The sequence below is a fragment of the Sitophilus oryzae genome, unplaced genomic scaffold (genome assembly GCF_002938485.1).
Source record: "Sitophilus oryzae breed Bouriz unplaced genomic scaffold, Soryzae_2.0 scaffold_810_pilon_pilon, whole genome shotgun sequence".
Taxonomy (NCBI): domain Eukaryota; kingdom Metazoa; phylum Arthropoda; class Insecta; order Coleoptera; family Curculionidae; genus Sitophilus; species Sitophilus oryzae.
This window is the reverse complement of record NW_022147429.1, coordinates 3,591,300-3,608,774: the sequence shown is the minus strand read 5'-3', so window position 1 is coordinate 3,608,774 and position 17,475 is coordinate 3,591,300. Positions and strand designations below refer to the sequence as shown.

General features: G+C 30.2%; 1 protein-coding gene across 8 annotated transcripts in view; it reads left to right on the top strand.

Moving 5' to 3' along the window:
* LOC115889135 (probable nuclear hormone receptor HR3) overlaps positions 1-17,475 on the top strand; it is a 363,768-nt gene that overhangs the window by 331,658 nt on the left and 14,635 nt on the right. For 7 of the 8 annotated variants that reach the window (XM_030909073.1, XM_030909075.1, XM_030909072.1 and 4 more), the window contains 3 exons: positions 10,458-10,626; positions 14,533-14,723; positions 16,329-16,477. In XM_030909073.1, the coding sequence (XP_030764933.1) occupies positions 10,458-10,626; positions 14,533-14,723; positions 16,329-16,477 (509 nt within the window). The remainder of the gene's footprint in view (positions 1-10,457; positions 10,627-14,532; positions 14,724-16,328; positions 16,478-17,475) is intronic. The other variant, XM_030909074.1, reaches the window with a different exon arrangement.

Here is a 17,475-nt window from a genome sequence, read left to right as displayed (position 1 = left end):
TAATTTATTATAATTTCCTTAAATTAACCTCATCTTCAATTTTTCATTAAAAAAGTGGAATTTGTCTATTTTGAAGTCTATATTATGGTTTTAAATATTGAAATTAATTTTTAACATTAATATCATAATCCTGCAATTTGTAACATCACTACTTGTTTAGAAATTGAGTTTTAAAATAATACAAACACAATCTCATATTGTACTATTTCATCTATTTGAAGACATTACTAATTTAACATACTTTCAGCATACCTTATTAGTTGTTTGATTACAGTATGTCCCCGGATGCGATTTTGTATAATATACACGACAACAGTGCAGACTCCGCCCAAGAGTATTTTAAGGAGCGCTATTGGTTGCTGGTAATCATACAGCGTTTTAGTGTTCATAGTGATAATCTACATGACTACAGTGCAGACTGCAGAAATGAACGCGCATACATGATTGCCAGTGTTCGCAGCGAAATATATACACGGCAGTAGATTCCTATAACTTTTTTAAAACAATAAGTTAGGAAATACAAATTTCATTCATCAGTTTTTATTACCAAAAAGTAGTTTTAAAAATCTTAATATTACACAAACTAGTGCTGTTTAGCGTGCGATACATTTTCATTGATGTTTTGTATTAACTTGTGACTTCTCTTCTTGGTTGTTTCTCCAATTCTTGGTTGTTTCTCCTTCAATTTTTGGAGGTCTTCCGCCCTGAATCCGTTTTCTGCCACATTGAAAATCAGACCGAACTTTTCTTCTTAGCATGATGTAGGTTGCAGACCAATCATTTTTCTTTTTCTGTTTTCTTTAATCTTTGTAATAATTTTTTTTTCTAACTGGCCAGTTTGCAATTCCCACAATTCTTTCAAGTTCAGTCTCCATTTAATTTACTGCATCCATCGCCTCATCGTCCTTTTCATCTTAAATAAACAAAAATTACATTTTAAAATATTCTACACTAAAAATGCAACGACTAAAGACTCATACATATGTATAGGAATTTCGTTTATATTTTGCACCCTATCTAGAGACTTTATTTTAGGAGTTAGGAGTATAGAACATTAAATACAAAAGTTGCAGGATTTTTTCCATATTATCTTTTAAATATATCAAAATAAACAAATGCGCATCGCAAAGTTAAATAATTAATGTATTTAGAATTTTATGCAAAAAATCCAACAATATACAGGGTATTCCATTTAAAAGAACATAACTTTGTTTATTTTTTTCCGCGTATTGTTGCGGTGCGCATTTGTTTATTTTAATTTATTTAAAAATAATATGGAAAAAATCCTGCAACTTTTATATTTAAAGTTTATTTCTTACTCCTAAAATAAACTAAAGTAAAAAAAATAAACTAAAATAAAGTCTTTAGATAGAGCGCAAACAATAAAAGAAAACCCTGTACGTACATACCTCCTTCTAAGCGGTGCTTAAAACTTGAAATTTGTGTTTTCGCAGACATTCTTTGTAGGTTGAATTTCTAAGTTGTTATTACTGTGTGCGGTGTCATCGTTTACAATTTCATTTTCATTTTGAACCGTGTCCATATCCGTATAAAACTAATTTAGCTGTTCTCCAGTTGCCCCCCCCCCTATCTTGGATCTTCTTAATATTTTCCATATTACACCACGGAGTAGGTAAACTTCACAAGTAAATTAAATACTTACGGAGGAAGTAAACAAAAGAGAAATGGAAGTTGGAAATGGTGTGTTCATACACGCTGCAGAATGGCAAACTGTTACCGTGTATACTATTTTGCGTGGTACTATAGCGGTGTATATTTTACAATTCTTGATACGGCGAGTGATCAGCACTGTAACCGCGTATATTATTCCTGGGAATACTCTATCAGTGTGTAATTTACGCTAACCAATAGGATTCAAGAAAAATCCAGTTAACACTGTATTCCCCATGTATATGTAACGGTTAAGGTTCGATGCCCAGTTAATGTCGACATTACCCGGTTAATCTCGAGAATAACACACAACAAAACAACCAAAAACATAACCTAACCCAAACATTAACATGTTAATGTCGACATTAACCGGACACCGGACTTTAACCGTAACATATATATTACTTTCTTGTTATTGACACTTTCTTATTATTGACATTTTGAGAAAACTGCATTCTTCATAACATTTTTTGCCTGTTCTAAAATGGTTAATCCCGTTTATATCTTTCGAAATTTTCATACCGTTTTAGAGAAAATTAAAAAAAACATGAAAATGTAGTTTAATTTTTTCTGTGGTAATATCACAGAATATATTATCGTTTTCATTCTTTGATAAATTATTTTTGACAGAATTTTAATTAAAGAGTTTTAAAATGTTAAAGAAGCACAAAATTTCTTTAGTTCAATGCTTTAGAAAGGGTGATAATAGTTATCGGAAAATGGATACTTTAACAACATCAAAAAATATGGCGTTGGTCAAAATTAATTATTATAATTATCAAAAAATAGAATCGAAATTGTATTACTATAGAAACGCCTTTTAATTTTTAGGATTTTAGAAAAAATTCGACTACATTTTCAATTTTTTTCTAAAATAGTATGAAAATTTGGAAATGTATAAATGGAATTAACCATTTTAGAACAAGAAATAATGTTTATGAGGAATGCATTTTCTTCAAAATGTCAATGACAAAAAGGTTTTCTTCTTGTAAAGACAAAATCCGGGGACATACCGTATATTCTCAGAAATAAAAATAACCAAAGGTATTTCAAATTTCAGATTGACTTTATAAAACGTGCCTTCGCCATCTTGTCAAGAACAGTAATTTTAAAATATGCTATTGGTATGCTATGGCTACAATTCGATATTCAGTCATCGTCACTGATGAGTTTCAGTTAAATTGTTTTTGATTTGTTTGTACAATTTAACTATTTAATGTTATGTTAAATTTAGTGTGATTGTTAAAAAATCTCGGAGTATTTTTATATTCAGTTTTGTAATAATTTTTGTTAAATTTGATATAAATAAATATTCTGATAAAATTATTGGATATTCAATGTTTTAGAAGTGTATTATAGATAGCACATGTCTTTTGTGATTTTAATAATATTATATCTTATAAATATATCTTTTCTTTTTACTAATTTTATGTAAACTTGATAAAAAATATCTAAAAGTGCTGTCTAACTAATTATATGTCCAGATACATGTTAGTTGTGCTCATAGAGAGAGAACATTAGTAGTATTTAAAATCTTTTTCGTTACCTCCATTGTTTTTAATAGTTTCCACCAAAATATATCAAAAAATTAAATGGCTGTCAAAATAGTGGTTAGTAACACTCAAAAATACAGGGTATCTCAATATTCCGTGGACATAGAACTACTACGTATTTGTGGAATGAAAATAAGTTCATTGGACATAATTTGCCTCTGTAGCAAAGTGCTTCGTTTGTCCGCTAGAGAGCATCAAACTTTAAAAAAATACACATTTCTTCAAATGTTTTAAGAACCGTTATTCCGATTTGAATGAGATTTTGAGTGTCTATGTTTTGTCTAAGTGCTTTAACATTTGGCGTTGAAAAAAATCAATAAAAAATACGGGAAGGGTGAAAAATACCTCCACCCCTACGTACATTTTAGTATAAATATTTTCCAACACCATCGACAACAGATTTTCTTTTCGTAAAATGGTCCCTCTGCTATATACTACATTTTTGTCTCTTGTAAAAAAACGCCATATCGCATAGTTTTTGTGAAAAAAATTTTCGAAGAATTTATTTTTCCAAGAAGACTTACAGAGAGTTCCATTATTTCGTGGACAGAGAATAACTACGTATTTTTTTTTTGATCAAAATAAGTTAATAGCAAATAATTTACCTTTATACAAAAGTGCTTGGTTTGTCCGTTAGAGGGCATCAATCAAAGATAAACCCCAACGTTAATTAATTTTAAAATTATTTTTTAAGCTTTTTACGAAGCTTATCGTCAGATATAATTTGTGATACTAACATAAAATTCCATATTTTCGCCAACTAGATTATTATAACATAATAGATTTTATGCGCCTCCATAACTTAATGTGAAAAACATTTTTTGGAAGTCAGCTTTGGAAACATATTTTTTTCTAAAAAAGTATGCACGGTGGTGATTTTTTACGAGAGACAAAAAATGTAGTAAATACGAGACAAAATAGTGGTTAGTAACACTCAAAAATACAGGGTATCTCAATATTCCTCTGTAGCAAAGTGCTTCGTTTGTCCGCTAGAGAGCATCAAACTTTAAAAAAATACACATTTCTTAAATTCAATACTAGACGGACCAAAGAAGAAAATCGGCTGTCGGTGGAGTTAAAAAATATTTATACTAAAATTTAGGGGTAGGGGTGGGGGTAGCTTTCAACCTTTCCGTACTTTTTCTTGAATTTTGTGAGAGTCAGATGTTAGAGCACTTAGCAACACATAGACACCGAAAATCTCATTCAAATAGGAATAACGGTTCTTAAAATATCTGAAAAAATGTGATTATTTTTTTAATGTTTGATGCCCTCTAGCGAACAAACGAAGCACTTTTGTATAGAGGTAAATTGTGTCCAATGAACTTATTGTGATTCCAAAAATACGTAATAGTTTCATGGCCACGGAATATTCGAACACCCTGTACATCCTCTGTATTCCATCACTGGATCTAACAGACATTTCGTATTGCTCAATAATTGAGATTCTTATAGATTCAATTATATCCAAAAGGGATTCGACTTCAAGAAAATTAATAATAATTACCTCCTATTTACAAAGCGACTCATTAAATTAAATAACATCGTATAAATCCGGCATTTCCTCCGTTTACGGTATAGTGCAGAAACTTTAAAATAAATTATCGTCCGCATAAGGCCATTTCCATTCGTACTGTTATAACAGCCAGCGAGCGAAGACTTTATACGGTACCACCAGCACGTAATACATAGAGTTAAACCGCACAATATACGGTATCGTACAGTTAACAGTGACGTTATGTGGGTCAATCCTGCGGCGGTGCAGTCTTTCAATGAGGGATGACCACAATATAAAATTATACAATGCATCGATCACTTTTGCGATGTAACTTATCAGTGGCGCATCTAGCGATATAGTCTGGGAGGGGTAGTGGTAATATTTAAATAAAGTAAAAAATGTCTATAGGCACCTATGTGGGGGGTGGGGGATTCATCTCCCAAAAAATCCTATATGGGTATAGTCTGTCCAACGAGAAGATCCTTGACAGTGATAGATGTGTCTGTCATTTTAATTTCAAAGTAGTTTATTTTATTTTACAAAGAAATAAGTTGGTACAACTGGAACGCATAGCAGGAAATATATTTAAAATTTGACTGACAAGTGATTACTTCAAAATATTGTGAAAAAAACTGTATAAAACTGAAAAAATGCAATCGAGTTATTTTATTTAATAAGAAACGGTATGTGTTAATACAAAACAAACAAGAACAAGGACACCACATACCAAAATAATATAAAAAAACTATTTTTTACTTTCAAGCTTTATGAAACTTCCCGCATTTATGATCATATTTATCAATATAACTTATGTACAAATACAAATGTGAAATATTCCGCAGGAAAAATAAAACAACATAAATAAAACAAAGTATTTTATTAATAGGTAATGAGACTTACCAAATTTTATACCTTAAAGGTTGATTAATTAACTTTAATCTTAATTTTTTTAAACCAGTACCTTTTGACATTATTTTTCTGCAGTACTAAAATCCATTATTTACCTATCGTGTGATGTCGATATTTTACAGCTACTCCAGTTTTTTGTATGTGTTTAGTATGGTCTTTCTATCGTATTCGAGATGCACTTATCTACGACGAGATGGTATACGAACTTTATTGATGATAACTTTATTGGTGTATAAGACTTTCTGCCTGGGCAGCGAGTATTAACCATAAACTGTGCTCTGGGTCTACAGTTAATTTTCACTCGATTTTTCCTCCACTTGACACAAAACACACGTAATAACACGAATCAAAATGCATCGTCTTCCAAAACGCAGGATATTTGACAAAAGTTGACAGAAAATTATAACCTATAATTTGGCAAGACTTTGACAAGCGTCAAAAATCTAAAGGCGAGTTCATACGCATCGGCGTCCGTTTGTCGTTCATCGTTCCGTCAAACCAAGCGTCAAACCAATAAAATTGAAATACGATCTGTCATTTTTACAATAAACCAATAAAACTGGTTAAAAGCAACAAGAGACGGCGTATGACGGATTTATATTTAAACCCATCCATAGTTAACTTAAAAATTATTAGAAACTTTTTTCAGTAAAATAAATAGATTGGTATGGGACGTCATCTGCTTATCTTCTGTCATCGTCTGTCGAAATCTTAGCTGAGAAAAAAAAACAGATATATTTCGCCACTGCAAGAAAATCTACAAAATAAAATAGTTATTTTTTTAAACACTTCTGGCGTTAACTCAAACGGAAACTACTTTTCAGGAGTTAGTTTTTTTTTTCATTTTACAGAACGTAACATTCGTAAAAATTAAAAATAGTCATACAGAAAGTGTGGGGCTTTTTGGTTTTACCTTATTAGGTAATTATTATCAGGTAGTAATTGTTAATTTTGAAGTTTAACTTGATATAATGTCATTTTAACAGAACATCAACGGTTTTTGTAGACGTATCTGTTTCCGAAAAACTACAGTGTTCTCGAATACTGGCATTTAAATGTTTTAAATATTTTTTTTTCTTTATTCTTTGTATTTTTTTTGCTTCCGACGACGGAAAGAGATAAACTTACAGAAACATTAAGCATTTTTTTGTTCGTTAGGCAAATTGGTATATCTGGAAACCTAACTTCTGACAAGTAGTTTCCGTTTGTGTTAACGCAGAAGTGTTTACAAAAAGTAACTATTTTATTTTGTAGATTTTCTTGCAGTGGTGAAATACCCATATAGGATTTTTTGGAGATTTAAATAAAGTATTAAATTTAAATTAAATTTGCGTGGAAAGGTCTTGTAACTTTGGAAAAAAAACTTGAATTGGTCTGGGTTTTCTATTTTGATTGATATTTATGATAATTTTATTTTATGTCACATTTTATCTTATTTAAAAATTACTGCTTGGGAGAGGTAATTACGTCCATCTCCCGTATATTCGCCCCTGTAAAGCTTGATTTTCATGCATCCGTTGTTCGACGATACGTTGATACGATATTAATTTTATTGGTAGAATTTAAAGACTTTGATTGGTTAGAAAATAACGCAGTTTTTAAATTTATTGCATTTTCATGCCACCGTTTATCGGATATACGTTGGTGTTATTTTATATTTTCGTTTCCATAACGATTTTGCTATTTTACTTATATTTTTATTAAGGTTAGATTAAGTTTGTCAAAAAAGTGTGAAAACGTCCGTTATCATATGAAAGGGTCCGTTGACGGGCTGAAGTAAAATATTTACGGATGAAAAGTGGCGCGAAAATGCTATGACCAATCAGAGCACCGTCGGACCATCGTATCAACGTATAAAAAGCTTGATTTTCATGCATCCGTTGTCCGACGATACGATGATACGATATTAATTTTATTGGTTGAATTTAAAGACTTTGGTTGGTTAGAAACGGTTAACCAATCGAAGCCTTAAATACAACCAATGAAATTAATATCGTATCAACGTATCGTCGGACAACGGATGCATGAAAATCAAGCTTAACACCTAGAATTTTTTCAAGGAATATCAGTTATTTAAAAAAAAAGAAATATTATTTAAAAATTGCTAAAAATTATATTTATTGATAGTGTCTATACAAGGTAGTCCGAACTGTATTCCGGAAACTTCGGCAGCATATTCTGTAGATAAAAATAAGTAAAAAAATTCGTATAAATGCATATCCCAAAATGCGATTTTTTCCAAATAATTTTTGAAGTAACGTCAATATTTAGATGAAAATTGGTGTGTGGGAGTTTTTTGACATGAGAAATTTGATTTTGATGTGTCAATATGACTTCTATTTGTAGGGGGTGCTACCTACATATTTTTTAACTGGTTAATACTTTTTTTTAGAATAATACTTTTCGTCCGTACCTACTGAATAAAACTACTGAGTAAAAAAATATATATTTAGGACGTTTTTTGCGTAAAAAAGGTATCTTGGTAAAAATCGCTACGAGAATAATGGTTCTCGAGATATTTGGAATTTAAATTATCAATACATGTCATCATTGACATAAATTAAACATGTTGACTAAATAATTATTAGACTGAAATCATAAATTTGAAAGGTTTTTGTGCCAAAAGCTCATCATTTTTTCGCAGAAAAATTTTTTATGAAAAATTTATGATTAATTTTAAAAAATTAAAATTTCCCAAATTTATTATTTCAGGTCAAATAACTATCTACTCAACTTATTTATTTTTTGTTAATAATGACATGTATTGACTATTTCCATTCTTAAATATCTTGAAAACGGTTGCTCGTAGCGAGTTATACCAAGAGACATTTTTTACCTAAAGTTACGGAAGTATATTTTTTCACTCAGTAAAATAGTTAAAACACATGTAGGTGGCGCCCCCTACAAATAGCAGTCATATTGACACGTCAAAATCAAATTTTTCATATCAAAAAACTCCCAGACACCAATTTTTATCCAAATATTGACATTACTTCAGAAATTATTTTCAAAAATCGATATAACAATGAAACTTCTACACCCTGTATCTCCGAAATTAAGCATTTTGGGACATACATTTATACCGACTTTTTTACTTATTTTTATCTGCAGAATATGCTGCCGAAGTTTCCAGAATACAGTTCGGACCATCCTGTATATTTAGTAAAATATTGATATCGATGTTTTCGATGAATCGATGTATAACGGAACCTCACTAACTTCGAATTGGCCGTAAGGCGCAATCTTTAATGACCCCCGATCATGAATATTCCCCAGCTGTCATTCGAAGTAATATTATAACGTTATTTTGCAGAAAATCTAACGGTCTTAGCGTGTCAAATTTTTCATTAAATTTTATCTTTTGAATTTTAAATAACAATATTAAAACGAATGGACATTGCTTGCTATATTTTGAAAATCTGAAAGCAATACAATACCATGTAACGAAAAAAAACGGCGTCAGCGATGGCTATGAAATGAAGATCGCTGTCATTTTATATGTAAAATTATACAGCGGACTACTGTCATGGATTGTCATTTCCAAGCCAACCTGAAGCCGTTATTTTCGATCATACGGTACTTAACATTACAAAGAGATATAATTTATATCAATCGCTATTACATTTTACACCCACTGGCCTTTTTAGTAATACATATTAAAATTTCACTAAAAACTCTATTACTCAGGGCCCGGTAATAGTGCGTCGAGCATCTGTAGCTCCTAGAATAAAAAACTTGGGAATTTTGTTTAAGTGATGGAAACCTAAAGGATGTACTGGGATTTCAGGAAAATATTTATAACTTCTATAGGGTAGCTCAAAAAAGTATGAGTGGATGGGGATGATTTTTTTTAATGGAACACCCTGTATATTATTGCATTTTTGGTTTCTTTTCAGATCACTTTACATAATCCTAAGATATCAGTAAATAAATTTCGGTAGTTTCAGAGATATTTATAAATAAATAAAAAATATATATTTTCCAGCCTTTCTTAAAAAAATTATTAAAAATACAAGAACTGTCCTGGAATCAAAACTATATTAGGTATTTACTCTAGATGGTCTGTACTTACTTTGCCATAAATATGGTAATCGTAAATCATACAGGGTGTTCAAAATTCTACGCCCAACTTTTTAAAATATAAAATAATGCTTCTTCATTTTTTTAAGTGGAACAATGTGTATATTATTTTTTCAATAGAAGGAGAATTAAAAAGTGAACATTTTTTGTATTTAGAGTATTTCAAAATTTTTAACGGTTTCGCAGATATTCGCGGTTTTATATTTCATATGGCATTTTTCACATTAAATTTTTATCAAAGCCAGCCAATGATTTTTCTCTCATATTTTACCGTTGAAAGTTGAAAAAGCCATATGAAATAATACTGCCTGTATCTCTAACCAATAAAATTTTTTAAATACCTACTCTAAATACAAAAAATCTTCATTTTTTAATTCTCCCTCTATTGAAAAAATAATATACACGGTGTTCCATTTAAAAAAAAACAAAGAAAAATTATTTTATATTTTAGAGAGTTGACGTAGAATTTTGAACACCCTTACAGTATGGTAATTACATATACATTTAGGAAAATATTATCAATAGACAGCTTATTAACAAAGCTAACTTGCTAAACAAAGTCATATATTTTTCTAGAAGATCACAGTCACACAGTTCCCCAACTGTAAAAAAATATCTCCCATGCATATCACTGCATCACAATCATTTTCCTAATCCATTATTAAGACTAGGTGGAAGGTAGAGTACATTATCATTTAAAATAATTATTATAAAAGAAATCTAACGTTATTTTTGTTCTTTTACAGCTGTCAAATTTGGCCGAATGTCGAAAAAGCAAAGGGAGAAGGTAGAGGACGAAGTTCGGTTCCACAGGGCGCAGCTCAGAGCTCAGAACGATTCTGCACCAGACAGTTCGGTCTTTGAGCAGCAGACGCCTTCCAGCAGTGATCAGTTGCATCACAGCTACAATGGAGGGTGAGTAGAGTATTTTTCTTCTTCTTGTAATGCAATGCTATGTACAAAGCCTACGTCATCTCTCGTCATTGTTGTAATACACAGAGTAATACTACATAGTCTAGACTTTTAATTTTTATTTCGATTTTTTCAACATAATTTCTGAAATAATTATATATTTGAATGAAAATTGGTGTCTGGGTGTTTTTCGACATGATAAATTTAATTTTGATGTCTCCCACTTGTAGGAGGCGCTATCTTCCTATTTTTTCACTGTTTTGCAGAGTAATAACTTTTCGTCCGCACCTGTATAAAACTACTGAGTCAAAAATATACATTTTCAAGGTATTATAAGTAAAAAAGTTCTGGGTAAGAACCGCTAGGAGTAATAGTTCTCAAGCTATTCGGATTCGAAATAGTCAATACATGTAATCATTGACAAAAATTAAACACGTAGTAACTTAATAGTTATTAGACTGAAATAATAAATTTGAAATGTTTTTGTGCCAAATGTTCAGCAAAAACTGTTTTATCATTGTTTGTTCTAAAAAAATTATGATTAATTTAAAAAAATGAAAAGTGGCCAAATTTACCATTTCAGTCAAAAAACTAACCTAGTCAACATGTTTATTTTTTCCGAACTGTATTCCAGAAACTTCGACAACATATTCTGCTGATAAAAATAAGTAAAAAAGTTCATATAAATGTATGTCCTAAAATGCTTAGTTACGGAGATACAGGGTGTAGAAAATTCATTTTTATTTCGATTTTTTCCAAATAATATCTGAAATAACGTCAATATTTGGATGAAAATTGATGTCTGGGAGTTTTTTGACATGAGAAATTTGATTTTGATGTCAATATGACTCCTATTTATAGGGGGCGCCACCTACATGTGTTTTAACTGCTTTGAAGAGTAATAACTTTTCGTCCGTACCTTTATAAAACTACTAAGTGAAGAAATATACATTACCGTGATTTTTTACGTAAAAAATGTATCTTGGTAAAAATCGCTACGAGCAAGCGTTCTCAAGATATTTAGAATGGAAATAGTCAATATATGTCATTATTGACTAAAAATAAACATGTTGAGTAGATAGTTATTTGACTGAAATTATAAATTTGGTAACTTTTTATTTTTTTTAAATTAATCATAAATTTTTCTTCGAAAAAATGATGTTAAAATAGTTTCTGTTGAACTTTTGGCACAAAAATCTTTAAAATTTATGATTTCAGTCTAATAACTATTTAGTTAACATGTTTAATTTATTTCAATGATGACAGGTATTGATAACTTCGATTCTGAATATCTCGAGAACTCGTAACGATTTTGGCCAAGAGACGTTTTTTACATAGAATACGTTCGTAATTTTATACAGGTACGGAAGAAAAGTTATCACTCTTCAAACTAGTTAAAAAACCTGTAGGAGGCGCTTTACAATTAGGAGTCATATTGACATCAAAATCAAATATCTCATGTTAAGAAACTCCCAGACACCAATTTTCATCCAAACATTGACGTTACTTCAGAAATTATTTGGAAAAAATCGAAATAAAAATGAAACTTCTACACCCTGTATCTCCGAAACTAAGGGACATACATTTATACGAACTTTTTTAACTGTTTTACTTATTTTTATCTACAGAATATGCTGCTGAAGTTTCCGGAATACAGTTCGGACTACCCTGTATATTGACTATTTCCGTTCCATATATCTTGAGAACGGTTACTTGGAGCGATTTCTACTAAAAGACTTTTTTACGTTGAAAATGGAAGAAATGCATATTTATCACTCAATAGTTTTATATAGGTAGGGACAAAAAGTTATTACTCTTCAAAACAGTTGAAAAACATGCAGGTGGCGCCCCCTATAGTTAGGAGTCATATTGACATCGAAATCAATTTCTCATGTCAAAAAACACCACCCCGACATAATTTGCCTCCAAATATCGACTATAGTTCAGAAATTATGTGAAAATCATCGAAATAAAAAGGAAACTTCTACACCCCGTTATCTCTGAAACGAAGCACTTTAAGGCATAAATTTATACGAACTTATTTACTTATTTTCATCTGCAGAATATACTGCCGAAATTTTCCGAATACAATTCGGACTAGCCTGTATATGCACAGAAAGAAGGATAACGTGTTCTAAGGATCCACTTATTTAACCTTTTTATTCTGAAAATTCTCATTTTTCTCGAGAATAATAAGAATATATTTAGAATAAAATTTTAAAAAGTTACTGATTGATTTTCTATTCTATTTTCTTTCTGCTAATTATAAATTTTCGACCTTTGCTCATTTTTGTTTATGAGGCCGAACTAGGCAAATACTCATGATGATTTGCTATTGTCTTTAATAAATATATATGTAAACCACTTAAATAACGTATGTGTTAATCGTATCAAAATGAGTAATTTGGTTTGTTTAGATTTTTGGATCGGTAATATTTGTTCCAATATAACATAAAATTCGCCGTCATATTGTCAAGAAAAATAAACCGATTTGCATATGAAAATGTTCTTATATTCGTTTTTATATTTTTATGACACGTAGTTTTGATGTTTGCCAGAAAATTTCTGAAAATATTTTACATAAAATCTCTCATTCATTTGTATTCACTGGTCTAAATTCCATACCTTAGAAATCGTTGAGGAGAAATGCTGAAGGTCTTCTTTTTATCTTTTTTTAAATAAATGTCTTATAAATAAAAGTTTGCCATTTTATTTTACGGGAAAAGTTGTATTAAATGAAGCAAATTATTAATTTTTAATAGTTTCTACAAATTTATTTTTTAATTATGAACAAAAACTCGAAATTTATGAACCTTAATTAAATGTTAATTTTTTATGATGGTGTGATGAAACTTTTCGAAACTTTTGATACAAAATATCATTTACGGCGTTTTTGATATCTGTAGAAAAAGAAGACCATGATATGATATTTTACATGATGCGACATAAACGTTTGTTTGACCAGGACCGCATTATATTTTTGGTTAAATCGATAATATTTTATTTTCCATAACTATGGAATTCTTTAAAAAGTTTCTCTAAAAAAAGTTCTTTAAAAAGTTTCTCTAGTAATACCACAGAGGAAATTAAATTATTTTCTGAAAATTTTTGAGATCTTGAATATTTTGAAAATTATTCCGAGTCGAAGAGTCCCATATCTATACTTATTTTCATAAACAAGGTAAAAAAATGCATTATTTAGCTTTTTAACACAGGCAGCCTATTTAAATTAGGTAATCAAAACAATCAAAAATTTATTTGACGTCATATTTGGGTTGTTGGCCATTCCACGTTAGTTTTTCTATGTAGAATTATTGCACAAGTGCATCAAAAATATCAATAATTCTGATAGCGTGTTATCTAAAAGCTGCAGAAATCCATTTTCAGTGCAATTTATTAAGATAACCACCATGCGAAGCAAAATTATTAAATTAAATTAAATAATAATACTCTTTTAAACTGGTGTGATTTATGTTGTTAATGTTGTTTGAGTTAAATAATCCTTTCTTAATAATTATAGAGTATAGTATATTTTTAGAAAGCTCATAGTGACAAATAAAATAAAAAAAATAATATACAGGGTGTTCTGTTATTATGTAAAAAAAATGTCTACTATAATTTGCAATTCCAGATGCTTATCCACCACACAAAAATGTCCGATAAGATACATGCGTTGTCATGGTGGCCTTTCGAAATAAACCATTTTGATTGGTTAAAAAATACTGGTGTGAAATTTTCACTGGAATAAAATAGGAAGGAAATTAAATTTTCTTTCCCATGTTTTCTGTGTTTAGATCAGCCATCCAGATTTCTAACGATTTCACCAGCGATCCAAGACTGAGATGATATATGAAAAACTATTTTTCATTATTATTATTAAACGTAATAATATATTAAATTGCATTTTAGGTACCCAACATACAACGACGTAGGAACGTATACTCCTGCGTACTACCCAGGTCAGACCCAGGTGCCGGCGACTACGATGGGGTACGACATTTCGGCGGATTACGTCGACAGCACGACGGCGTACGACCCCAGACCGGGGTTGGACGCGCTCAGCGACACGGGGAGTCTCATGGCTAACGTGGTTACCACCGGTAAGTTCTTCGTTTATTTCCATATTATTACTTATTATCAAAATAAAATAATGGCGAATTGCTTTTTCTCACAAAATGTGCATATAGAGTATTTTTTCATAATCCATTGAAGTCTGATACATCTATGTATTTTAGTTGCCATTTTTAGATTTATTTTTATTTCAAACAAAATTATTAAAATATATTAATTTTAAATTCAAATTTATAAAGGAAAGTATGACAGCTGTGTTCAAATAAATTTTTACTATAAACACAATCGTTTTTATACATTTTATTAAACAAGTAATATAATGTATATGGAACACATTTAGTCAGCGTTTAAAATTACATTTATTATCTTTCATATTTCAATAATTACATTTTAATGAATATACAGGGTGAGTCTTAAATAAGTGCAAATATTTTCATGGCTGGTATATTTCGACCCCAGGAACACGTCTATGAGGTTTTTTCGCAAAAAAAAGATGTTGGAAATTGTGCATTTTCTTTTAAATTTCCCTGTATATTTTTCGAAAACTTTTTATAACTGTTTACCGCAAATTTTCCCACGGTATAATTTCTTAATCTCTGATATTACCATAGTTACGGCTTTACTCTATGGTTACGGCACTAAAAGGGATGCAATTACAGAAAAAATCCGGTGGCTCTCAAAATTTTTTCAGAAAAATGTCATTTTTTTTTTAATTTTCAAACTTAAATAACTCGATTATTTTGGACTTATCTGAAAAACGATAAAGAGAAAATATGTTTCTTTTATCGAGATCTACCAGCCCTGAAAATATTTGCACTTATTTAAGATTCACTCTGTATAATAATACGCCTTTGTGGCTAGTTCATTTGTTGAAGAAGGCTGTTTTTTCGCCACTGGAAGACAAATCTGCAAAATAAAAATATTATTTTTTGTAAACACCACTGAGTTTAACCTAACGAAAACCACCTTGTCAGTGCTTTTTTACTAATAAAACAAATTAACGGTATCTCCTCCCTTCGTCGGAAACAGAAAAAACAAAAAGAATTATCTTTTTTTTTGTTTTTTTATATTACGAGTAATTTATTAGTAAAAAGCCACTGTCTATTTTCTGTTTGGATTTTACGCATTAGTGTCAAAAAATATATATTTTTTTTGTAGACTTCTCTTCCAGTGGCGAAAAACTTATACAAGAAAAATAAGGAGTGATAATAATTATTGTTTATCATAATATTTATGATTATTTATTAAGTTATATTACTTTATTACTTACTAATAATTGTTACTTTTAATTAAAAAAAAACTTTATCTACTTAACTATTTACTTAGTTAAAAAAACTTGACTGAATAAAATTAGGTAAAATGCGTCTCATAATATATACTGTTATGTTAGGCTAGAATTTGTTATTTAAACCAAATAGTATGGAATTTTAAAAAATTATATAGAGTTTTCAATGGCTTAAGTTAAAGATGAAAACAATCTCATTGCCTACCGAAATTATATACAATCAATTCATTAATACTATTTTCAGTTCAAATCTTTCATGTATAATAACTTTATTTTACTAATACAGTTTAGATTAAGTAAGAGTGCTTTGCTCGTAGTTGTTACTGTACCTAATAACTAAACATCTCAGGCACTAACACGAGTACCGGTGGCGGTGGCGGCGGTGGAGGTGGGGGAGGTACACAGAAATCCACCAGCCTCTCCTTGTCGCCCGAATCTCGCACCTTTAAACGTATAGCGCAAACGGCGTCCTCTACGAACTTGTCTGGTGGCACCACGGTCAGTATTGTGGAAAGAGTACTATATTCTCTGCTTTCTTCCCCTTGGTAGATCACAATTGAAATAAAATGCAAATTTGCTTAAATCTTAATGTTTAATTAAAAACATCTTTATGGGTAACTACTTTTTTTAAGTTTAGACTTTTTTTAAGTTAAGTTTCTAGATTAAATATATTATACACCCTCTACACTATTCGGAAAACAGTTCGAAGCAGGTCAAGGTCGTGTTTTGTCGCATCTCGGCTTATTTCCGTTTGTTTTGATCTACTTTTATTTCTTAAAAACGCCTCGAAACTACTCGTGAAATTATGGAGAAGGGCTTGAATTTTTTTTGAGGTTTCCTGCTGTCTTGTTCAACGTTCGTTTGCTACTTCCATAACATATCGGTATCTATACCCGAGACAAAGATCTTTTTTCATAAATCTCAGTGAAATAAGTAAACCTAGACGTTTCTATAAGATCTGTTACGATATTTCGTTAATTACATCTCGTTTTATGTTGATATAGATTCCACAAAATTAATATTTGAACATGCGTTTATAATATTGTATAATAGATATTTAAGAACAAAACTTTTCACTTAATCTGCAGGTATATAATTACAATATTTTTATTATTTAATTTTATTATAATGAATTAGCATATAAAATTGTATGTTATCATTGTTTATGGCCTTAATTGATAAATAAAACAGTAGAATTGCAATACTGGTAACATCAACAAAATATATCGAGCTGATTGGAAAAATAATTCTTAATTGACCCAATGTCAATAAAAGTATGGCCCACAAACATCTTTAAAAAGCAATGTTCTTTTATTGTTTTTAAGAGAAAACTGTAAACGATACTTTTGTTAGCACACAACATAGTTTGATATAAATCCATTCAAAAATAAGAAATAATTAGACGATTTGTTAATTAGTTTAAAACCGTGTATTGTAACCTATAAGAGGCGGACCGCCAGAACAGTTAGTCACTGTTGCCTTTCAGTTTTACGATT